This window comes from Podarcis filfolensis, assembly GCF_964270895.1.
Source record: "Podarcis filfolensis genome assembly, chromosome: 15".
NCBI lineage: Eukaryota > Metazoa > Chordata > Lepidosauria > Squamata > Lacertidae > Podarcis > Podarcis filfolensis.
In genome coordinates, this window is record NC_139618.1 from 34,157,037 (window position 1) to 34,182,258 (window position 25,222).

At 43.6% G+C, this 25,222-nt stretch overlaps 1 protein-coding gene across 4 annotated transcripts in view; it reads left to right on the top strand.

The window, feature by feature from the left end:
* The first annotated feature begins 603 nt into the window (after positions 1–603).
* The window catches only part of DBNL (drebrin like), a 35,244-nt gene continuing 10,625 nt past the window's right edge, over positions 604–25,222 (top strand). The window contains exons 1-9 of one of the 4 annotated variants that reach the window (XM_083588778.1): positions 655–892; positions 6,117–6,172; positions 9,696–9,808; positions 11,912–11,986; positions 13,685–13,831; positions 17,652–17,729; positions 19,907–20,058; positions 23,181–23,235; positions 23,681–23,755. In XM_083588778.1, coding sequence (XP_083444904.1) covers positions 810–892; positions 6,117–6,172; positions 9,696–9,808; positions 11,912–11,986; positions 13,685–13,831; positions 17,652–17,729; positions 19,907–20,058; positions 23,181–23,235; positions 23,681–23,755 — 834 coding nt within the window. In that variant the 5' untranslated portion in view covers positions 655–809. Of the gene's footprint in view, positions 893–6,116; positions 6,173–9,695; positions 9,809–11,911; positions 11,987–13,684; positions 13,832–17,651; positions 17,730–19,906; positions 20,059–23,180; positions 23,236–23,680; positions 23,756–25,222 lie in introns of all 4 variants that reach the window. The other 3 variants (XM_083588780.1, XM_083588779.1, XM_083588781.1) reach the window with 3 other exon arrangements.

A 25,222-nucleotide genomic window follows, 5' to 3' on the forward strand; every position in this document is an offset into this window, starting at 1 on the left:
GTTTTGATGTATGCGATAATGGAATACTGAATGGTTTAGTTTATGTAAAATATGCAGGGATTTATGTTATGCAAAATGAACCATGGAAAGAGAAGAAGGGAAGTCATTGATATCTTAAGGATGGGGTTTTTTTCCAGAGAGTGGGATGTATACAGAGTTTATGTAAAAGAACATTGTCAAAAGATCAACCCGTTGGCAGGTTTTTATTGAGCTTCAGTGTGCAAATAGGATAATTGTATAAAACAAAATTTATAGTACGTCAAATAATATGGAGAAAGTAAAGTTTCGGTGCGTATTTAAGGAATTTGCAAGGGGAAGATCAGAGGGATGTACAAAGCAAGCATTAGCTAAAGAATGAATAACCGTTTATTTTTTATTTCTCATTTTGCCTACAATATCTATTGTGCACTTCTGTTATAAAGTTTTCAATCAATAAAGCACTCAAAAGCCAAAAAAGAAGAATATATTTTAAGGATGTTTAAATAGGTGTTCTAAATGGTAGAGCAGAAAATTCAAAAAATTTTAATATATTAATATTTTCAAAAATTAAAAAACCCCTCAAACTGGAATAACGTAGGTCTCCCCACCCGGGAGCTCCAGGCGGCGCGCTGAAGCCGGCAACGAGGCGGCGCCGACCCGCCCGCCTCCTGGGCCGTCCCCGCCCCACTGAGGCGGCGGCGGCGGCGGCGGCGGCGGCGGCAGGTCTCCCTTTTCCGAGCGCCAGGCCAGGCGGAGCCGGAAGCCGGCCGAGGCTGAGCCAGCAGCGGCTGAGGAGAGCGAAGGGAGGCGGCGGCGGCTCCTCTTTCCTCATGGCGCTGAACCTGAGCCGGAACGGGCCGGCGCTGCAGGAGGCCTACGGGCAGGTGGTGGCGTCGGCCAGCCCCACGGACTGGTGAGTCGCCCCTTCCCTTCGCCGGGGACCCTCGCCGGCTGCACCCCGCCCGGCGCTGGGCTGGCGGCAGGGCTGGCTCGCTCCTTGGCGCCGGGCCTGCGAGGCGGCGTGGGGCTGGGAGGAAGGGGGATGGCGGGCCTGGGGGTGAGGCGGGAGGATGGGGCGCACGGGAAGCGGGGTGGCTGTTGTTGTCTTCGGGGGGGGTGTCTGGGGCAGAGGGAGGCAAGTGTGGGGCTGCCCAGGTTGCGGCTCCCTGGGGCGCTGCACCCACACAAGGGGCCGGGCACCCACACTTTTCGGCGCCAGGACCGTGCACGTGGGGCTGACTAGGTTTGGGGCTCTGGGGGGCCGAGCACCCACACCTTCCGGCGCTGCACGGCACCCGACGCCCCCTGGCACCCACGATCGCGGTTCCAAGCTGTGGCACCCCTGGCACCCACGGCGTGGGGCCGGGCGACGCGAGCCTCGGGCTGCGGGTGTGGGGAGGAGTTGGGTGCAACTCTGCACGCCAGGAAGGGCGTGGTGGGAGAAGGAGAGAGGAAGGTAAGATCGTGCAAGATCGTGGTGGTTTTTCTTTTTGTGTGTGTGTGTGCAATTATGCACAGAAGGAAGCTGACATATCTTACTTATTTCGTGAAATTTATACACCGCTTCATGGGGGGGGGGAGGGAAACACAACAACAACATCCCCCTCAAAGAGAAGATGGAACAATACTATAGTGTGGCATGGCATTGTGGGTGCTGCAGGGAGGTTGCAGCATAGCTGTCAACTTTTCCCTTTTCTTGTGAGGAATCCTATTCGGACTAAGGGAATTTCCCTTTAAAGAAAAAGGGAAACGTTGACAGCTATGGGTTGCAGGGTGTGGGGTGGGGCAAGAGAGACACATGGGCTTGTGCCTTTGGAGTGGGGTGGGACAGTGGGGAAGGGTTTAGCCTTCACAGGGATTGGTTTGTGGATGGTTGTCCTTCCTAGAATGGGTGAGGAGCTGGCCAGGGCTTGACCTGGGTGAAAACTCCAGAGATGCTAAAGGTAAAGGACCCCTGGATGGTTAAGTCTGCTTAAAGGCGACTATGGGGTTGTGACGCTCATCTCACTATTAGGCCAAGGGAGCCAACCTTTGTCCACAGACAGCTTTCCGGGTCATGTGGCCAGCATGACTAAACCACTTCTGGCGCAACAGAACACCGTGAATGAAACCAGAGTGCATGGAAACGCCATTTACCTTCCTTCTGCAGCAGTACCTATTTATCAGTTTGCACTGGTGTGCTTTCAAACTGGTAGGTTGGTAGGAGCTGGGACAGAGCAACGGGAACTTACCCCATCGTGGGGATTCGAATTGCCAGCTTTCTGATCGGCAAGCCCAAGAGATGCTGTAGCATGTGGTGATAGGCTAGAAGATGGGGCGAATGTTGCCTGAGGCTGTGGGGAGATGCAGATTTGCACAGAAATAGGGGAGAGAGAGAGTGAGGAGCATGTGGCTCGCATATCCGGAGGGTGCCTTGCCTTGCATCTACAAAGTCCATAGCTGTCTGCACCTGTTTCTCCTCCTTAATTATCCCTGCCTTTTTATCAGTCCTTTCCAGTTATGCAGGCAGCACAAGTCCATTTGCCTTACTCTACTCTTTGGAGTATTTAGAGGATTAGGCCCAGAGGGAGATGGCGAGCAAATGCCAAAGCAGTGGTGAGAATGACAAAGGAGAGGGACATTCAAGTACAGTATAGGTGCCCACTGATGCCCCACCCCTCAAAATCAGCAGTTGACCCTATTCTTAGGGTGCATTATGCAATTGCTGATCTTCTAACAAAGTAACTTGCCCCTCGGGTCAGCCTTTATACCTGAGGGCTGGAAAGTGGCCAGTGAAACTCGAGTTAACAACTATGAACCGGGGGACCCTGGAAATTACAGGCCAGTTAGCTTAACGTCTGTCCTGGGAAAACTGGCAAAAAGTATTGCTCAAGATAAAATAAACAAGCATATGGAAGAACAAGCTTTACTGAAGCAGAACCAGCATGGCTTTGGTAAGAGCAAGTCCTGTCTCTTCAACTTACTAGAGTTATTTGTGAATGTTACCAAGCATATAGAAAGAGTTGATAGCTTTGAGAATAGGACTTTCCAACAGCTTTCGACAACGTACTTCCCCAAAGGCTACTGAGTAAGCTTAGAAGTCGTGGAATAAGAAGAGAGGTCTGTTTGTGGATCAAGAATTGGTTAAGTAGCCAGAACCAGAGAGTAGGAATAAATGGACACTTCTCTGAATGGAGAGATGTAGAAAGTGGGGTGAGCAGTGAGGCGGCCAAGTTTGTTGATGATACTAATTTGTTCAGGGCTGTTAAAGCAAAAAGAGATTGTGAAGATCTTCAAAAGGGTTTCTCCAAGCTGAGCAGTGTCCAAAATCGGCCACTTGTGACCAAGTGAAGATGTGACCAAGTTAAAAATACGACTTTTGAGCCATCTGGCCCCCAAATGGCAACTAGACAACTGTTTTGGCAACCCCTGGTTTAAGGAGGTATTTGAGGCCTAGCTTATGTATCTGAGTTTCTAACACTGAGTTAGTGAACGGAAAAAGAAAATCTTAATTTCACATATATGTTTATGGGATCTCAGCTGGTGATGACTGACCAGGAATGAGACCTTGGGGATATTGTGGAGAGCTCTGTGAAAATGTTGCCCTAATGAAAAAAGGCAAATTCTATGCTAGGGATCACTAGGAAAGGAATTGGAAATAAAACTGCTGATACAGTGCAAATCTATGGTATGACAGCATTTGGAATACAATACAGTACTGTGTTCTGTTCTGATCGCCTCACCTCAGAGTGGATAGTTGGGAAAAGGTTCAGAAAAGGGCAACCCAAATGTTCAAGGGGGTGGAGCAACTCCCTATGAGGAAAGGTTGCAGCATCTGGGACATTTTAGATTAGAGAAAAGGCTAGCAAGAACTGACATGATGGAAGTCTTTAAAATTATGCATGGCACTGAGGAAGTGGAAAGAGAAAAGTTTTTCTCTAATAGCATTAGAACTCACGGACATGCAATGAAGCTGAATGTTGGAAGATTCAGGACAGCTATTTTTTTTAAAGTACCGTATTTTTCGCTCTATAACACGCACGTAGTTTTTAGAGGAGGAAAATCCGTAGGCATGCCACCCGTAGGCATTCCCTCCATAACATGCACAGACATTTCCCCTTACTTTCTAGGAGGAAAAAAGTGAGTGTTATGGTGCAAAAAATACGGTACTTTTTGATGCAGTGCATAGTTAAGCTACAGGAGGCAGTGATGACCTTCAACTTGGATGGCTTTCAAAGATGGTTGGGTAAATTCATGGAGGGTAAGGCTATCTGTGGCTACTAGCCATGAAGGCTAGCAGCATCTGTGGCCAGAGGCACTAATGCCAGTTGCTGGAAACCACAGAGAGGCAGAGTAATCTTGTGCTCAGGTCCTGTTTGCTGGTTTTCTAGCAGGATCTGATTGGCCACTGTGAGAGCAGGATGCTGGACTGGATGGACCATTTGTGTGAAACTAAGCGCTGTGGGTTAAACCACAGAGCCTAGGACTTGCCGATCAGAAGGTCAGTGGTTCGAATCCCCGCAACTGGGTGAGCTCCCGTTGCTCGGTCCTTGCTCCTGCCAACCTAGCAGTTCGAAAGCACATAAAGTGCAAGTAGATAAATAGGTACCGCTCCGGTGGGAAGGTAAATGGCGTTTCCATGCGCTGCTCTGGTTCGCCAGAAGCGGCTTGGTCATGCTGGCCACATGACCCGGAAGCTGTATGCCGGCTCCCTCTGCCAATAAAGCGAGATGAGCACCGCAACCCCAAAGTCGGTCACAACTGGACCTAATGGTCAGGGGTCCCTTTACCTTTACTAAGCGAGGTTATGAAGCAGGTGAAGACTTGGGTTGAGGCTGTGCCACAATGCAATGTGGCTGGACAAAAGGCAATTCTATTTTACTCGCGGTTGCAGAACAGTACGAGGTATGGAAGCAAGCCCCTTGAGGCTGTTCCAAGTCAGCAATGCAGAGGATTTCTGCTGTTCAAGATTAGAATTCCATCTTTTTCTAGCCCTGCTCGACGCTTCTGTCATGCGCAGTTGGGTTTCTAAAGGGACTTGCTCTGTGTTTTAATATAAATTGCAGCGCAGCACAGTTGCAGTTGAATTATGGCTGAGAATTGATAACGTCATTTATATATAAGCATACAGTCCGTTGCTGTCTGAGAATTATTTGCAAACAATATAAATCTAAGCAAAAACCAAAAAAAACACACGCAAACAAAAGCATGTTCTCTGCACATTTTTTAATGTTTGTTTGTGGTGGAGAGGGACCTGCTGACAAACCAAGTAACTTCTGAGGTAGATTGTCTGGTGTAATGTGTTCAGTAACACAGGATGCAGGACTGGGAAAGGTCAGATCGCTTGAGCCTCATCGGAAGGTAGCTGTTACTTCTCTTCCATTAGGGTATGAGTGCCTTTAAGAGCTGCACAGCAGCAAGAAATGAAGTGTGTGGCACTTTACCCTTTGAACCTTTGCCTGCAATGCAGCTATTGAGAGCACACGAATCCTGTTAGAAAATGTGCAAGTCCTACATGGGAGCATCTTGTAGCTATAGAGTGGGATGTTTCCCTGACCATGTCATCCATGTGTTGGGGTGCAAGAGTAAGCCTGCAAGTGAAAATTGGCAACAGGTTATACATTGGCCTTTAGATGTCCAAAGCTGCTGTGGCAGGCAGTTCAGAACCTCCCCCACCCCAGTAACTACACGGGATGGGTGGCATAAAAGTTTTGTTGGGAATTACACATGGTGAGGAGATGCAGTAATAATACTGGACATGAAATCATTTATCATCATCTTCATCTTGTATTTAATTTGCACTCCATCTTTCTACCAAATGGTGCTCAAGGTAACTCTGTGGCTGGGGCAGTGCTGGAGAAGTAGGTGTTTGTCAGGAGGAGGTAAGAAATTATGAGGCAGAGAGGTGATGGAGTAGTGGAAATGATGCGAGGAGTTGCAGATCCACAGCTGGAATAGGTCTGAAACCAGGGATCAACTTGAGACGGGGTGATAATGAGTATGTGATTGAATGCAGTGCTTTTCCAGAACCTTAAAGACAAAATAAATTGATTTATTTTCATGAGCTTTCATGGAGCGGAATCCTCTTCATCAGATGCATGAAATGTTATCCTGAGTTAAGCAGTTCCCTTTAATCTCATCCTTTGCCTTGTTTTCAGGGCTCTGTTTACCTATGAGGGTAACAGCAATGACCTGAGAGTGGCTGGGACAGGAGGTGAGTGCATTTTGAGAAGTGTACTTTTTACTCTATAAGTAGCCTGGGGATTTTATTTTTGTGTTTGTCTTTGTTCCCGTGTTTATAGAGAAGATTGCATTTATTTCTAGAGGAATGTCTGCTTGACAAGCTGCTTTCTGTTACTCAAAAGCAACTTGCGCTGTGGCCCAGTTAGTCTTATCTCTCTTGACATTGTTCTAAAAGCATCTCCCTTTTCTGCATGCACCATGAAAAGACCAGTTTCTTGAGAGTTTTGCCTGTTTTTGCTCATTCAGAAACAAGCAGGATTCTGAGAAGTGTTCAGTAAAATGAAGCGTGGGAGGCAAAGTGAACGACACCTCCACTCTGTCAAGGGAAAGGAAGCAAGACATTATATCTCGAGCGTGTTTTCAATACAATGTGGAAGTGAAGCGGTGAGGTTAATAGTTTACATGGCCATTTTGAAAATAAATTAAACCTTTTGTGTGTGCTTCAGTGTCTGAAACAGAAACTCCAGAGGAAGAAAGTTAACTACTAGGCAGAATGCCTGACTTAAGATTAAATGCAGTATGTGAGGAATTCTGTATAAAATGGCAATTTCAAACAACTTAACTCCTTGGCAAGCTCATTCATTTTTCAGCAATGCCTGCAAAGAAACCTTAAAGTAAAAGTGAGGCAGGCTAGGATCTCACCATGATGGGATCTATTGTAAAAATGGTGTAGATGTTAAAAGACAAAACATTTCTGTTACTGGTGAAATTTTCACGTTTCTTCCCAATACTTATGCCCCATGGCAGGAATTACATACAGTAGTGGAGGTTAAGGAAGCCTGCTTTGCCATGATTTATGAATTGGTAATCCATGGTTTGTGATCAGCTAGCAAATCCAGTTGGTCCAGCCTGGGTTTGCAAGCTGTGGCATACTTACGAGCATTCAGGCTCCCCCCTTTATTTATTATTGTAGTTTATTTCATTTATTGTAAATATTATAGTCATGGGAGAGTTAATGCTATATACAACTGGTTAAAGTTAAAAGTTAGCTGCCTTTCAATTGGTTAAAATACAAGTTTAGAAGAGAGTAAGGCTGCAAACCTATCTGTACTTAGTAAGCCCCATTGTATTTAGTGGGACTTACTTCTGAGTAGACAGGGAAACCAAAAGCAAACACATTTCTAAATCACAATTTGCGCAGTGTTTTCAAGCCATGATGTGGATTCTAAACTATGGTTAGGGCTAAGCCATGTTTTGGTTATGTCTGAACCAAGTCAGAGTAATGCTTTCAAGTCAATAACTCTTGATGGTTCCAATAAAAAAAAAATGGTTCCAATAATAAAAAAGACTGAGACCAGTCTTTCTTGCGCTTTTAATAGGTGTGTGGGAAATAGAATGATGGAAGGTGCAATTTCTTCATTAGTGACTGTTTTATTTATCATAAAGCTTCAAGGAAAGAAGCAATTTTCCTTCTGTAGCTATGAAGGGCAGAGACCACAGTTCCTGGAAATCTTAATAGGAAGGCAGTAGAAAAGGAGAAGCTCCATGTTGAAGACAGCTCATCTAAAACCTCTTCTCCTTCAGCTGTAGAAAAAGGGAAGCAGCTTTTTTTTGGGGGGGGGGGAGGATTTGATGGGTGAGAAAGAATTAAAGTTCAGCTGTGGTCTGGGCCTGAGAAGTTAGCTTCTTCAAATTTGACCTGTGTTTTGAGATGCCTGGTTCCTACAGAAGGGAATTAAAATATGTGACTGTCAAAAGAAAACAGCTTTAAGAGGAACCTGTTACTGTAAAATTAAAAAGTTTCTCAAATAAAAGGTAGCATATCTGATGATGAGGTCATAAGGAGTAGCACTTCGTGGAAAAGTGAACTTTGCCTTTGAAATTGTTGGAGCAGCAAAATTGCAGGGGCAAATTGTGAGTGGATAGACTTGGATTCTGAAGTGTGGGGTATGTCAGCAGAACATGTTTTTGCTTTGTTCAGTGTAGTTGCTGTTCAGGGCACAGAATGTGTGTTTCTGCCATATTTAAAAATGTCTGCCTTCACCCTGTGCTTCCCCGAGGGTTCAACTCCTGAGATCACTTAAACTGGCATTAAGTCCTATTGAATATGGTGAGACTTGCTTCTGCCGAGCTCTGCCCAAAGTCCTTAAAAATGCACACACTCCAGGTTCTGAGAACAAGTGAATGCACAAATAATAGAAACCATCCAAATAGGTAGAAGGTGTGCTTTCTTGCTGTAAACTTTTTGATAGTGGTGAGAACTGACAGGCTTAGTGCTGAACAGGGTGGTGTTGGTAGTAAAAGAGTAAGATCCTGCACCTCCTGAAGCATGTCCTTAACTACAGTATGTTCTGGATTGTAGTGTTTTGCCCAACCTCCAAAGTATCTATAACTGTTAGATTCTGCTTCTGAACTGAGTTCCTCAAGCATTCTCTGCAAGAATTCTGGGAAAACAGCAGGATCCTAAATGTCTTCATGCTTTCAGCTAATGTGCTTCCTGAATATTTTATGGTGGAGTAATATTTCTAGACGGATGTTCCATCCTTCCTCGGTGGTTCAATTTACCAACAATGTTCCTTTGGTTAGCTTGGAATTTGTATTTCCTCTTCCGACAGCAGCTTTCAAATTGGCTTATTATTCTGGTAGAAATCCATAGGAGATAATGACTCTGTTATCTTTTGTTTTAATTGTATGCTGAAAAGAGCTAAAGAAACAACATAATTTACGATTCCTAATACCATTGTTCTATCAAATTTATGTGACAGTCTGGCCTGGCAGGGAGTCCATTGTGACCCATAAGGCAGTTTTTTGCTCAGCCATGCCCGCTTGTCAATATGGTGACATCACCTACACCCCCTGTCAATCATCTGTGGTCATTTGCATTGTTTCTGCGTTGCTGCAGCAATGTCCGGTGTTGATTGCCCTTTCTGCTGCAAAAGAATGAGCCTTACATTCTCAGCCGTGTGAGGTAGATTAGGCTGAGAGAGATTGGTTTATTTTTGGTATCTTCCAGTGAGGTTTGTAATTGAACAGGGATTTGGAGCAGAGTTTCCCATGTCCAAATCCCAGCATTTTGTCTGCTACATTACCTCTGCGTGTTGTAGAAGGCCAATTGTGTTAGTAGGTTTATATAAACAAAGGCTAGGCTCCAAATAACCATGGAACTTGTTCTGTGTATCCAGTGGGCTTTAGACTTGGGCTTTCTTGAATAGAAGACGCTCTAAATGCTGCATATCAAGCGTTTTGAAACTGAATGGAGTGTCGAAAGCTTCAGTGAGGGCAGTTTTGTGAGCTGCATGGGGACCAGCTTTTCACAGCAAAAAAAGAAGCCACGCATTTCACTGCACTAATGCAAGTACTGTTATGAGCAGTCTTAATGCGTGACGTTGTATTTCAGCCCCTACCTTTATAAACACTTTGAGCTAATGGATGTTACCTCTTGTGCAGTGTGGTTTAATCTTTGTCCTGTCCTTGCATACCGGATTTTGTTGACAAAGTTAATCGGTTGCTTTGACTTCTACCTGTTATTCTTCTTGTCAAACAATACTATACAGATGGTGGCCTGGAGGAGATGGTGGAAGAGCTCAATAGTGGGAAAGTGATGTATGCTTTCTGCAGAGTGAAAGATCCGAACTCTGGCTTGCCTAAATATGTGCTCATCAATTGGGTATGTAGAATATGGTTCCGTTTGGCTATGGAAGTTAGGGGATGTATCCTTCATTATGAAAAAGATGAAGCCCTTTCACAGTAAAGCACCAGTGTTGGAAAATCCAACACCTAGATCCCAGCTGTATCACACATACCAATGCAGCTGTTCAAGTGCAACCCTAATTCAGAGTCTTTCCTCTTTTCCCTCATGCACAGAGATCAGTACCAATCCTAGTTTGTGACAGTTGTTTGCAGATTGTCTAAACAGGCTCTCTTTTTTTGTGCCTGCCTGCAAATGAATGTTTGGTCCTCCTTTGCAGGCAAGTGTGCTTGCTTGTGTGAAACATTGTTCTATGGCTTGCCACAAATAGGGAACTGGAAATGGCTAATCTCCGTGTGCAAGGGGAAGAGAGAGCCCCCAGCATTTGCCTCGATGATGAAAAGGCCACCAACACTGGGGCTGCAATCCTGTGCAAAATTATCTGTGATGTTGGTCCTATTTTAACTTTCTTAACAAAGATGTATAAAATCAAATGTTTTAATTGCAGTCACTATATATATATAGAGAGAGAGAATTTAAAATATAAGCATTCATTTTATATTGCCAAGTGGGGCCTTGCAAAGCTGCTGCAAATTCTCTCCACAAATGTTAAGGAAACTTCAGTGAAAGAGCAAACAGCTGACTAGAAGGAAAACAAGATAGCAGAAAGTGGGGCAAAAGTTGTAGGAAGTCTGATCAGCCTTATGGAAACTGACAGCCACTACCACTAAGACTTCTCTGTAAAAAACACATTAATATGAAATGTGTAGATGATGTCATAAACTAGGTTTTGCTTTTTTCCATTTACTTATATTGATTATTGGGGTGTTTAGGTTAACATTTAGATTGGCAGAAATTATTAACTAAAACTGTTCCATTAACGTTTTAATCTGAGAATTTAGTGATATTTAGAATTCAGGCTTTGCAAACTTTCCACCTTTTTTGCCTCCTAGTTCAGACTGCTGTGCATCCTTTTCACCCCATTCTTCCTGGTCTACAGTCGAGGAGCTGGATCTTGTAATGATAAATGGCTCTCTTAGAATAGTTAACATAAACAGTTTGTAGAGAAGTGCCATTGGAGTCCAGTCCCTTCAGTAATTCTATTTTGGTCAAACTTCAATGTCTATACTAGGACAACGGCTTTATTAGGCCAGCCAAAAGGTCGCAAAAGAGTTTTCAAACTTCCTAGTTCATGGTTTCCCAAGCTTCTCAGTTCATGGACCCCTTGATCAGTTTATAAAGTTATCTTCAACCCCAAACCAAATTCTTAGGAGCGTAGATGAAATGATGCCAAGAAATATCAATCTATAATCAACATTTATTAACCATAAATCACCATTGCTAAGAGTTATAACTTGAAAAAAATAAAGTACAACTAACATAAAAAAGTAAAAGTGCACCTGTATACATTTTTTTCAGTAAAGCAGCATGGTCTGAGAAAACTGTTGTATTACAGAATCATTAAGTACAGAGGATCCTCATTGGCAAGAGGGGAGCTCTTTGTACACGAGCATATTCTTGATTTCTGAGGCTCGTGTTTCTCATTAATTTTTTGCACTGTATCTTGCAAACTTCCTTTCTACCCCAGGTCCTTTTTGACCCTATGGTCTTTATTCGCAGTCTCATAGACTCCAGGGTGTCAATCTCAGCTGCAGTACTTGGGGAAACATAGCGCTAGATGATAAACCAAGCAGGATGGAGGTGAAAAAAACCATGCCTGCTGTTGAAGTCATGGCATTTGCATCCGGTCATGGACTCGAGATGGAATGCCACAAGAGGCACAAGAGTCATGGAAAGGAGGCTCTGTTAGATGATATTCTGGTTTCAGTTTACACCAAGACCTGCAGAGAAGAAGGAACATAAAATGATTTATCAGCAACTCCCCCCACCCAAAAAAAGCTCTCTGGAAATATAAAATCCAGCTGTTACCCAGGTCTGTCTCCATGTGTGTTCAAAGTGTTTCTTTCCTCCTCCCATCTTCAGTTGCCAGTTGGCAACTCTGTTGGAGTAAAGTAAATAACCCTTGATATGTGGTGTGTGTCCCTACTCCCCACTTAAGCTCCTCATGTTTTCTTTTCATAGTTTGGTGAAGGCGTTAATGATGTGAGAAAGGGAGCCTGCGCCAACCATGTCAGCTCTGTAGCAAACTTCCTAAAGGTATTTAATCTTCTGTTTTATTTTCCATCGTCGTCTTTCCTTTCAGCTGAATGCCCTCCCATATAAATGGCTCTGTGGTCAAGTTGTATCAGGAGTTTGGGGTGTGTCGACCTCTGTGCTCCCCGAGTGGTAGGAGGTTTTGTGGGGTGACCTCCTATGAGTCGCTTTTGGGATGGGGGAGAACACTGGAGACTTAATGCTGCTCTGTAATTCCTGATTAGAAATCAAGCAGTAGGGAATAGGCAGCTACCAGACAGACAGTGCTAGTCTTGAAACCTAATTGGCCCCCAGCAACAAAACTAGATGGAACTTTAATCTGACCTGGCAGCACTGCTCTTGCAACTTGAAATAGCCACTAACCAGTCAGAAGCCATTCAGTAAGCAGTGAGCAATATCAAGCCGTACCAAAGTGAACATCCTTCCTGTAGGACAGCAATCCTCCATATATTTCCCCATTATCACATCCACGCAGTTTGGGCTCCTTGAACCTTTCTTGTATTCACCTGTTTTTATTTCCTGACCCACATACAAAGCACTTGGGGTAGGGCAGGATTTATCCTTACGGATTTTTCTCCTCGCAGCAGGAGTGGATTAGAGTAAGGGTTTTAGTAATTTATATGTCTGAGCCCAATTGTGCCCCTAACTCCCGTTGTCTTATGCTCTGGTAACCTCTAGGTTAGATTACTGCGGTTTGTTATACATGGGGCTGGCTCCAAAGGTTGTTCAGAAACTTCAGCCGGTGCAGAATTCGGTGGCCAGGTGGGGCAAGGTGGTTTGAGCGTTTGACACCAATCCTGGCCTGTCTGCACTGGCTTCCAATTAGTTTCCAGACCCAATTTGAAGTGCAGGTTTTGACCTATAAACAGCTCAGGACCACAATACCTCCAAATACGTATGTGCACAAGATTGACATTTGTAGGAAATAGGTTCGAATGTAGTGAGGTTCTCAGACCATTACAGACAACTCGCAATTTGCATTGGCTGGCTTCGCGGTTTTTCCTGCATCGTGATTTTTGCCAGTTCCTGCTCTTGTGATTCACTTACCCCTGCAGGAGGCAGGGGTGAGCTGAGGCGGTAGAGTTAACAGGAGTTACATGAGTCGAGAGAAGCACTGGCTGGCTTTGTGTTTTTTCAAAAAATGTGATTTTTGCACAGCACACACATAAATTGCCATGTCAAAAATTATGAAACAGTTATCACGATACGGACTTCAAACGGTTTTGGACAATATAGTAATATATCACCCAGCCCTACTTTCATCACCCAGCAGCTCACCTAAAGCACAACTGGGACCTTCTGATTTCTCATCCCCAATCTCTGCACAGTGCAGTCCTAGGGGATAAGGGTGGCTGAGACTACAAAATTTGCAGCTGAGTTACTGCTTATTGCCAGAAGTCAGGAATGCAAGATGAGATTAAAGTAGCGGAAAAGCTACAAAAACTTGGAGCTTATGGGGAAGGAAATACCGCTTCAGAGCATTCAGATACATTTTGGAGGGGGAGGGAGCATGGAAAAGACCCTAGTGAAATTGCTTTTATGCAAGCCACCTTGGGGGGAGTCCTTTTGTGTTGAACGTTCTGGCAGAAAAGAGAGAGAGAGAGATTCCAGATCGCCCTTCACTAGAGCAGGATTTCGTCTTGCACTGACTGATGATGCTCTCCTGCCCTCTAGCTCTCCCTTCTCTGCATCTCATTTCAGGGTGCTCATGTGACAATAAATGCTCGGGCCGACGAGGATGTGGAGCCAGAAGCCATCACAGAGAAAGTGGCCAAGGCTTCGGGGGCAAACTACAACTTTCATAAAGAAGGCAGCAAGTTCCAGGAGGCAGGTCCTCAGACTCCAGTGGTGAGTTGCTCTGAGCTCTTGGTAGCATACAGGAGGAGGAACATTGTGGTGAATGGACTGGCTGGGCTGCTGAGAACTTTTTGTTGGCACTTGAGCTAAAATAAATACCCTACACCGAAGGTTTGTATGGCATGTGTTGCTTCACAGAAGCAGCTTGTCTTGGAGCTTTAACTTAGGAGCTTGTGTTGTGAAGAGACAAGGGATTAGATTTCGTCTGTTTAAAAAAATAATAATTGAGGAATCTGGGGGTTCACAGTGCCTCTGGAAGGCCCATCTCTTCCGTTCCAAGCTCCAAGGAAGGTGTCCCAGGGAGAGTAGGCGTAGGGAAGAGCTCTTTGCAAGGATGGAGTCTTCAAAAACAATGCTTTAATTTTTAAAAAATTGGTTTCAGAAAGCATGCAAAAACAACAAACTGAAAGTGAAGAATAGCCATTCCACCATAAAGTCAGTACATAAAGAAATCCCTAAGGTAGCATTTGTTGCAGGAGGTTTAAATGAGGCAACTGATTTATTAATGTAAGTGACAAAAAAAGAACCATATAGTATCCAATTGTACTTTTTTAAAGCGAGACCCCTCATAGTGCTATTTCCCAGCCTCTTGATAACTCATTGTAAAGCCAGCTCCTGTTTTCCACTTAGCTGCTGCGTGGTTGGAAATCTCAACTGATAAAAAAAGCCACCAGGATTCATGCTTTCAAAAGGTATCTGGGCTTGAGGAGGGAAGGCAGCCCTCACCCTGTTGTGGATCGAGAGGGCAGAGTGGTTTGAAAGATTGGATCTAGTTTGGTGTGTATGAATCGTGTGTGTGTATGTTTGTGAGGCTGGGTTGAATGAGGGGTCTGGATGGGGTATACATGAACAACTTGAAGGAATGCCTCCTCCCACATCGACCTGCCTAGGTGTTAAGATCAGCAGGGAGGCCCTCTGGTTAGTGCCATTGCCCTCTGTGGTTTGAGGAGGGCTTTTTGTGTGGAATGCCTTTGCCTCTGATGTCTGCCCTCCACCATTGTTTGGTATTTCGCCATTGGTCAGGGTGCACTTCTTTACCCAGGCCTTTTGGCGATGTGTCCAACCTCCTGCGATGCTTCTGCTGTTTTGTCATTGATGGGTTTTGTGTTTTTACGGGTGCGTTTGCATTTCATTTAAAAACGTTGCTTTTTAACCAGGCCTTTGGTTGATTTGATTGACATCCTATGCCCTTTTAAGATGTAGGGTTTTTGTGGGTGGGGTGGGGGTATTGGGTTGTTTTTATTATTATGTATTTTGTGGTTTTATATTCTGATTTTATTCTGTGAACCATCCTGAGACTTGTGGGTATAAGGCATAGCTGTGAACTTTTCCCTTTTCTTGCAAGGAATTCTATTTGGAATAAGGGAATTTCCCTTAAAAAAGGGGAAACGTTGACAGCTATGGATAAGGCGGTATAGAAATTCAGTTGTTGTTAATAATAATAATAATAATAATAATAATAATAATAATAATAATGCAAACTGAATTTGTTTTAACTGTGAAATTTTTGCAACCCATTCTTTGGTGCAGAGCAGGCTATACATACAAGTAATAAAAAATAAAATAAATGTGTGGGGCGGGGCGGGGGTTGTTTTAAGTAAAGTATCACCTTAATTTAAGAACACCCTCTATGCTCTCTCATTTTCTTAAGAATTTTTTAAGAATCTTAAAAAGAGAAATTGTGCAAGATAGAATGTGTGTTTGTAGGATGGTGTTAGTCTCACTTCCTACCCACATGCAACCGCTGACAACCACAAAGGAGACAAAGCCTTCAGTGGGGGGTGGGGACTCACCATTCCTGGTTTTAAGGGAAACAGGTAGCTGTCAGAACTCCTGAGAAATATAGACTGACATGACAAATTCTACAAGAATACGTTGGGATCTGATGGGTAGCATAACCTTATTTACTGTATAGAATTGGTTGTGAAAATCACCTTTGTCAGAAATTATGTTTTCATAAAAATCCAAGGCTGTTACTTCAGACAGGTGGAATAAGGGCTCCTATCCTCTTCTGAAGATGCCTCATGAAGATGCACATTCTGAAGGTGAATGTGCTATTGAGAATAGGTGTAGAAAGATGCAGCAGAACACAGGATGCCTCTGGACCAGTATCTTCAGTTCAGATACTTCTGTTATCTCAAGACTACCACTTGGGCAGCCTACCCGTTTGCTGCAGCACAATCTGACTTTTCTCACTGAATTATAGTGCAGTATTTTCTCACTGAATAATAGTGCAAATAGTTAATGTTGCAGTAACACATTAGTTCATTATTGGTATATTTTTGTTACAAAACTGTAGGAAGTGGACTTAGAAAAGACACAAAAGAGGGCACATGGGAATCCCCTGGAATTCAGTGTATTAGTATTCTTAAACTGGAAATCTGCCTCTCTCTCCCTCTGACATGCTTCTAGATAGCTGCTGGCGTGTTAACACCAGCAAAGCAAGTCTTAATTGGTTAGTCATAAAATCCTCTTTGCGGGAAACAGTATGCACCTAGAGACATTTCCTTCCACCTTTTTTGGGCGGGGGGAGGCAGGCGTAAGTGCCCCATAATTCTTGCATTCTGGTCCTTTGTTGGAAAAATTCACAAGGAAGCTTTAAAATGTCAAATGCAATACATTCTTGAAAGGTCTGTCCTTGCATTTCGTTGACTAGGATTACCCTATGTATCAACATCTCTCACTAGATGTTGGGAGCATTTAGCTCTGCAAAAATTAAGACACCAGGTTTAGGAAGTGCTTGGTCAATAGTAAATTGCCTTTTCTTCCTTTTTTTGGAAGATTTTAGGTTTTGAAATTAATTGCCTGTTTTAATCAACGTCTCACATTATCTCAGATTAATTTATTTAATATCTGGACGAGTTATTTTTGAGATTGTGTTAATAGGAGTTAAATTTGGCCTTCCAACAAACTGTTATGGAAGATGAAAGTGATTGTAGGTGGAAGAATGTGGAAATTAAGTAGAAATTTGTAAAAAGAAAATGGATGTTTACAAATTTCAGTACCTGCATCCTAGAGAGAGAGTTTATCCTTTTGCATTGTGACTTCTGAATGGATCTGGATAATGCTGCTGATCCTGTTTGGAGTTCACAACTGCCATTGCCCCACACGTGTGCTCTGAATCGGCCGCTGATATGACTGATTGCATTTTTTAAAACCTTATTTGTACTGGAAGATTTGCAGAAAGCAAAGATACTTTTTCTTGATCGTTGATCAGTGAAGCACTTCCCGCTGCAAATATTTCCTTCCTCCTTTTCTTTCTCTTTTGAAGTTCTGTTGCCTCTTCCCCTTGAAAAATCTGATCTCTGTTCTTTTCCTCTTTAGCAGCCACATTTTCACATCCTAGCAACCACTAACCATCATTTACTGTGAATGAGCATTGTGCTAATGCATACTCTTGAATTGTACTTGTTTGCAATCTCTAACCAGTCAGATGGGTGGCATATAAATATTATTATTATTACTACTATTACTTTTACTATGTAAATGGGCAGACTGGCTAGTAAAATTACTTGGTCCTGTAATTCTTGCACTTTCCTGCATAGCTGAGCTCACAGATGTGAGTTAAAATGTGGCTTAATGCATTCTTACTACCTCCTTCCCCAAGACCTTTGCAGCCAGGGAATAGTCTCAGTTTGAATGTCCTCTGTAATGGTTTGAGTAGAATATACGAAGTATTTTGTTAACACTTCCCAAATTCAGTATAATGCGGCTCTAAGAAGTATAGACTTAGCAGCTTCCATGCATTTTATTTAACAACTAATAGCAACTAAGGATGTTTTTTAAACTCTGTGATCCTCTTATACAACAGGGCTCGGTCTACCAGAAAACTAATGCCATGTCTGAGATCAAAAGAGTCAGCAAAGATAGCTTCTGGGCCAAAGCAGAGGTATGTACTTAATTCGAACAACTTCCGTGTGCCTGTTTTTGCTGGGGTGGTCTTGCAGTTCCCTCATGTTTTCATTGCATGCTTTATCTCATTCCTTGCAAAGCAAAAGCAATTAGTTTCAAACCAGTGGAGCAGAGTCTGTGTTTGTAACTAAGCTGTATCAGAGAGGCTGTAAAGCGTTTTGGTTACATTTTCATTTATATTGGTGCTTCCTGCCCAAAGTATTTCCTGGCATCCGCAGAAAGGGTGTTATGCCAGCAGTCCCTTTGCACTGGCTTTCTGTTCACTTCCAGGCACAATTCAAGCAGCTGGGTATGACCCGTGGAGCCCTGAATGACTTAGACTCCATTAAAATCTCTGAGATCCACTCAAGTCACCCCTCTTAATGACAACAGCTCTTTGTCTGGTTCAGATCGAAAAGGTGAGAACAGCAGTCGGCTGTTCACTACTGACAGAACTCCCTTCTCAATGCAAATTCTCCAAAGTCCAAGCCCTGGACAATTTTCGGAACACCGATTTTCAGAGCAGTCTAGTCTACTGAGCCCAGTAGACGGCCTAGTTTTGGGAGCTAAGTTTTAACTTGGGCATGGAGAGAGAAATCAAAATGTTGTGCAGATAAATTATTTGAGTGGTGGGTGAGGATGGAGCATTGTTGGAGAGCTAGTATGGTGTAGTGGTTAAGAGCGGTGGACTCGTAATCTGGTGAACCGGGTTCGCTTCCCCGCTCCTCCACATGCAGCTGCTGGGTGACCTTTGGCTAGGCACACTTCTCTGAAGTCTCTCAGCCCCACTCACCTCACAGAGTGTTTGTTGTGGGGGAGGAAGGGAAAGGAGAATGTTAGCCGCTTTGAGACTCCTTCGGGTAGTGATAAAGTGGGATATCAAATCCAAACTCTTCTTCTTCTGTTTATATGTCCTGCACCTTCAGGATGTGATGGCCTATTTAAAAAATATAAATTATTTGTCCTACTGTGAAAGAGGCACATTGAAGCACCTTCCAGGGGAGGGCCCTGGAAATAAAGAAATTACCATTCATGGTGGAGTTCTGTATTACGCTGACGTCATAGCATGAGTTATTTGTAAAGTGTGTTAGAATAAGGAGTAGAAGGTGATAAGTCGACTTGTCGGCATTAAAAATGGAAAAGAACTAAGGTGCAACCATTGAATACAACATAATTTTGAACCTCTAACTTGGCCACCATAGGCAAATTAGATGTTTCTCCCAGGCAAGTGGCCAGGCTGCCAGAAGAGGTATGGAAAAGCCTTGCACTTTCTTCTGCAATCCACTGCATTTCTGTGCTGGATAATGAAGAAGGAAGGATCCCTCCTTTTCATCTAGCAGGCTAACAGCGGAGACATAAATCACCCCATCCTTTCTCCAGCAAGACACAGAGGGGGTGAAGCTCTCTCCTCCAAATCAAGCATCAAAACCAAGAGGGCTGCCATCAGCCTGCTCTGCTACTACGCTAGACACCCAGCAGACGAACCTCTAGCACATCAAACATAGAAACATGCTGGGCTTGTGCCAAAGAGACAGAACAGTCTGTTCTTTTACCACTAGCCCACTACTGCTAGTTAGTGTAGGCCAGTCTTTCCCAAACTTGGGTCTCCATCAGTTTTTGGACTACAGCTCCCATCATCCCTAGCTAGCAGGACCAGTGGTCAGGAATAATGGGAATTGTAGTCCAACCCCCCCCCCCCCCCATGGAGACCCAAGTTTGGGAAACCCTGGTGTAGACAATACTGACCTGGATGGACCAATGCTCTGACTTGGTATAAGGCAAATTTCCATGTTCCTGTACTGGACAAGCAGGATGCGACTTCACCTCATGCGCAGCTGCCATAGAAACAGGGCAGGCTAGTGGAGAAGGGATAGAGCAACCCTTTTCTTTGTCCCTATGCTGGATGGACAAGAAGGTGAAGCCCACTCCCACATAAACAGCGCAGAAACTCAGTGGGCCGGTGGCAGAGGCGCAGATCCCTTCCTCCATTCCTCCTCCATTGTGCTTCTACATTAGACATGACAGAGGCAAAGCTAGTAATTTTGAGGGGCTGGGTGAATGTTTTAACATAGAGTGTGAGTAGACTAAGATTCACATCTGGTGGAAGGGGAGGAAGTAACCTATTCTTCAAAGGTTGCTGCTTTTAATTCGGACTTGTTGCGCTCACCCTTTCAGAAAGATGAGGAGAACCGCCGACTAGAAGAGAAGAGGAAAGCAGAGGAGGAGCGTCAGCGCCTGGAGAAAGAGCGCCGAGAGCGGGAATTGCAGGAAGCAACTTTGCGCGAGCGAAGATATAAGGAGCGAGCCAGTGAGATAGATGCTCAGAAGTGAGTCTGTTTAATTTTAACAAAAGCCACATTAATTGCTACCTCAGTTGAGCAAAGATATATTGGCACTCTAATTTCTGCGAAGAGAAAATTGCTGGGGAGAAGTAGCACTTACGCCTCTGTGAATCCAGCCTGAGAATTTACGGCTTCAGTTTAATGATTTTTGTCTTGCAAGATTGGAGTCAACTGTATTCGGGATATACGTGGCTTATCTGGGGTGCTGACCTTGCTCATTCATATCATTGCTCCTTTTCCCTCAACCCACCCAAAACCACACAGGAAGCCCCAAATAACGAGGCAAGCAATGCAGTTTGTGAACCCAAGCAAACACGTTGAGTTTTTTCATTTACTTGCCTAAGCGTGTTTCCTGTGAGTTCTGTTGTTACAGATCCGGAGGAAGTCATCAAGGCAATGGCCTATGCCAGTCTTTCTGATCCACTGCTTTCCTGTGACCATAAAAGTCCTCCCAGTGTTGTTCCGGGAGCTCAGAGCAGTGCTTTAGCATCTCAACAGTGATGAGAATAGTTGGGCTGAGAGTGTGACCTTCCAAGGGCCACACAGTAAATTTCATAGTTGGGGAGGTGATTTGAACTTTCACAACACTCTGCAGAAATATTTCTTTTCTCTTTGGAATAGGAGTGAGTGTTAAATATTTAAAAGATATACAGTATAACCCTGGTTTTGATTTGTTTTTAAATCAAATTATCTCCAGTACAGATAAATTAAGATACAGTAGTACCTCGGGTTACAGACACTTCAGGTTACAGACTCCGCTAACCCAGAAATAGTACCTTGGGTTAAGAACTTTGCTTCAGGATGAGAACAGAAATTGTGCGGCGGCAGCGGGGGGCCCCATTAGCTAAAGTGGTATCTCAGGTTAAGAACAGTTTCAGGTTAAGAACGGACCTCCAGAACGAATTAAGTTCTTAATCTCAGTTTTCGAGTGTCTTGGAAGCTTTTTGGTTTTCGAACGCCAAAATCCCCAAAGTAAATGCTTCTGTTTTTGAACGTGCCTCAGAAGTTGATTTATTTATTTTTTCAATTTTCTCCATTGAAATTGCAGGCCGCCCTTTGTGCCTCGGTTTTCAAACGTTTTGGAAGCCGAACAGTCTTCTGGAACAGATTACGTTCAAAAACCGAGGTACCACTGTACTTTAAAGAGGCAGCAGAATAGCATCTGCCATAACAGTAAGCAGCAAAAAAGAGAGAATCGCACACTCTTCAGAAAATGGAGCACTTACAGCACTTTCAAAAGAGTAGCCCCCTTGAGGACACCCTGTGACAATCCCAGATGAAATAATGTCCCCCCTCTCCTGCCATGCCTTGCCGACACCAGAAGTAATTGTCTTTTGAGAGCAGGGCTTAGGTCAGATGGTATGTTGTTCCTGGCTTACGTCTCAGTGATGTGGCATCAAAGAGATTTGGGGTGGGGGATATGATGTTAAAAGTCCTGTGGTGTTCCTGTCACCAGACTTCAGTGAGTCCAGGGGAAATACCCCTGAAGTGCGCAGCCAAAATTATCCTTGCTCTGTAGAGACAGATCTTTAGGGGGACTTCCTTGTAGCTCTTTTCAAAAGTATTTCTGCTCCAAAGGTTGAGGAAACTGTTCTTCGGCATAATGCGCTAAAAAATGAATTTGAACTTGCTGATGGTTTTCCTGTTTCACTGTTTTAAGCTTAGTTTTGAGAAAGCAAAAAGTGTAAAATAAAAACAACATAGACCACAAAATATGTGTGCGCTACATAAAAATAGCAGAATACATAAAAACTGAAGTATCTGGAAAAGGCAGAGTATAACTTGGTATAATATTCCATATAACCATAAAAATGTATTTTGGGGTTATAATCATAGGTTAGCATTGGAGTTAAGTGCAGAATGGGATATGGGATTATTACTGTGTGTGTTAACTTCAGCTAAATGTGCACAGCTGCAAGTGTAGGGTAATGTTTTATGGATGACATGGATCTATTAGGAAAGAAAGAAGAAAAAAATTGCCATGACATTTGCAGTGTGTTAGATTTTATTCATAAACCATTTTAAATGCTAGTTTTCAGGATAGCATTCTCTTATTACTGATATGTATATGTATATGTGTGTGTGTGTGTCTTGTGTGTATATATGTGGTTTGTCTTCTTGGAATCTGTATATTATGAAAATAAAAAGTCTGAAGCATCTTGGTTAAAAAAAGCAGCACTAGCAATTTAAAAGCCTTCTTAAAGATCCAGTTCTGGGTGGGAGGCTGGTTTTCCTTGGGAAGGAATTCTATAACCATGGTACTCTCTAACTCACTTCATTTGTTCCCACTCACTTCATTTCTGAATCAGAGTTGGAAGGGACCCCAAGTGTAATCTAGTCCAATACTCTGCTAATGCAGGAAATCTGGAATGTAGGAAGCTCCATTAACAGTGAGTCATATTTTTGGCCTGTCTAGTCCAGGATTGTCTTTCTACCCCAGCAGCACTGGGAAGTGCTAACAAATTAAACCTGGGTCTTTCTACATGCAAAGATATATATATCTGTGAGGGGTAGGTTAGGCTGAGAGAGAGTGACTGCTCCAAGCCACCCAGTGAATTTCATGGCTTAGCTGGAATTGAGTTGAATCCTTGTCTCCCAAGTCCTAGTCTGACGCTCTAAAAATCACACTCTCTACAGTCTGCGCTGCGCTCAGCTGCAGTCTGTCCTCATCTACTGTTATGGCACCTGTTATGGCTGGTCATCCAGCCTCTGTTTTAGAGTCCTCTGTTGAAGGAGAGTCTACCATCTTCAGACAATGCACACCATCAGGAAGTTTCTCCTGATGTTCCTTTGTAATCCCCTTGTAAGAGGGGAGCAATGAGTTGTGCACCAGTGTATACATATGCAGAGATGAGGTAGTCCTCCAGTTACCTTGGGCCCAGTTCATTTAAGTCTTTAAAGCTTAACACTAGCTTCTGAAATGGGGCCTGGGGACAAAATTGGTTATGTTGGGTAATAGGAATGGGTGCAAACTCTTGGGTTTCTATCCCAGTTGAACGCCAGGTTGAGTCTGAATACAGAGGAGCACTTTTATGTTGAATATTTGAACCGTCATTGACATAACTTCATTTAACTGTGGAGGTTTTTGTTTTTGTTTTAATTTGCAGGAAATTCCAGCAACAGCAGGAAACGGAGTCAGTCAATAAAGAAAAACAACAATGGGTAAGGTCTGAAATTGTCACTTTTCCTGTTGGTCTAAGTGTTCTTTTAAAAAGACTTATGAATACAGAGGGAGCTGTGTTGCCTGCGAAGATCACACAGAACAGCCCCAAGTCCCGTCTTGATACTTGCAGGCAAGCACTGGGTTCTAACTGTGAATCTCTAAATGCTTCTTATGCTGTTCATCATTCACGGCTTAAAGGTCCATTTCATTTTTAAGTGTGGTACGGAGAGCTGGATTCGGTGGTGTCTGTTGGTCATCATTTTCTTAGGCAGGCTGCATGACTGGGCAAAGCAGTTCAGAGCAAAGGCTGATCTTCATGTTCATCATATAACTAAGTCTCATTTCTCGTGAGTTGGTTCCATCTTCCAGAGTGCAGACGTATAGACTCAGAACTGCCTCTGCTTGACCTTACCATGGGTGTAAGGGAGTCATCTTATATTACAGAAGGAGCAGGAAGAAGACCTCAGCAAGATGCAGAAGGGTTTCCGAAGGAGGAGTGAGTCTGTGGAGAAAGCTCAGGTACATGGGAGAAAGATCCTTGACAGTCCTACTTCGTTCTTACACAGGCTTTGTAACTCCTTAGCATTCAGGGTGATCTGCATCTCCAAATTTGTTCTTTTTACATTGCTTCTCAATACTGGGTCAAAGCAGCAATACCAACTGCTTTGTTGAAAGGACTATAATCTGTCCCAGTACACTCACTGTTTTTTTACACTGCATGCTTCTGTCAAAATAAATAAATAAATAAATAAAATTCTTTATATATGAATCAGAAAGAACCTGCGTACCTTTGCGAAACCTCTTATTGGTTTGGAAAGCCTGATCATTCATATAGAATCTTCCATTCTTTCTTATTTCTTGGTCTTCAGCACATCTTGAGGCAATAAATTCCACAATCAAACCTGTGGTGGTGGTGGGATTTCTATGGAGGTGGTAGCTTCCAGTGTATTTTCCTGACCACTTATGAGTGTATATGCCTTGTATACAACCAATCACTACTTTTTCTTGATTCACTTCTGTGGCCTCAGCTCAGTTTTGCAATTGCGCTTCTGGAGAAGCAAGGTACTAGTAGTCTTTGAGTGCTCAAATCATGACACACACATGCAATTTCCACCATACACTTCTTGGCCTTTGTGCCTTCCAAAAAAACTTGCATTTGAATTTTCGGCTGGTGTTGCAGAGAGCTGTTGGCCAGACCTTCACCAAGATTATGAAACCTTGGTTCTGTTCTTAAGAGTGAGCACAACTATTGCGCACAACTATTTCTCACCCCATGCATTACTTGTAAATAAACCCACCAAAGTTACCAGCTTCCAGAATTCTTGCCAGCCTGCTTTTACCCACAAGAGGGTCTGGCTAGCAGAGCTCTCGGTCCCTTCTCTGCAAGCCCACCTTGAACTTTTGCAAGGTTAGTTTCCGCACTGAGTGTGCAGGAAGAAGAGAGCGCTTTGCTTTCTTCACGTCCAGTAAGAAATGTGGTGCCAAAGGGAGGAATGGAGCACACTGTTACCTCCTCATCCTGCAACTCACTGGCGGCCAGGCAAGTAGTGAAATACAAGACACTGTATAACTGCTGGGATGGCAGTATAATATTTTATAAACCATAACCTCAAGTTTGGGGATATTCCACAAGAAGTTATAATGCAGTAGCTATGCACACACATGTGCTTTTGCTCATACGTGCTTTTGGATGCTCGTTAGCATGAAGATCCAGAATCTATTATTAAAGCCGTCCTCCAGTCAAATGGCTCTTGCAAACTTGTCAGCTGAACTCCCTGTAAGGATTACTGCCTCCTCTGCTGTTCCGTTAGAATGACATAGGCTGGGTCTTCTCCTCTGGTGGCGGTCCTGGATGATATATCTTAGCTGGATCCTCTCTCGCGTCTCTTGGATCTCTTCTTCACCTTTTTGGATCTCTGACTTGGACTCTCTTAAGACTTGCCCAGTTGCATGTGGGGCTCCTGATAACTTCCTGTTTCCTCTTTC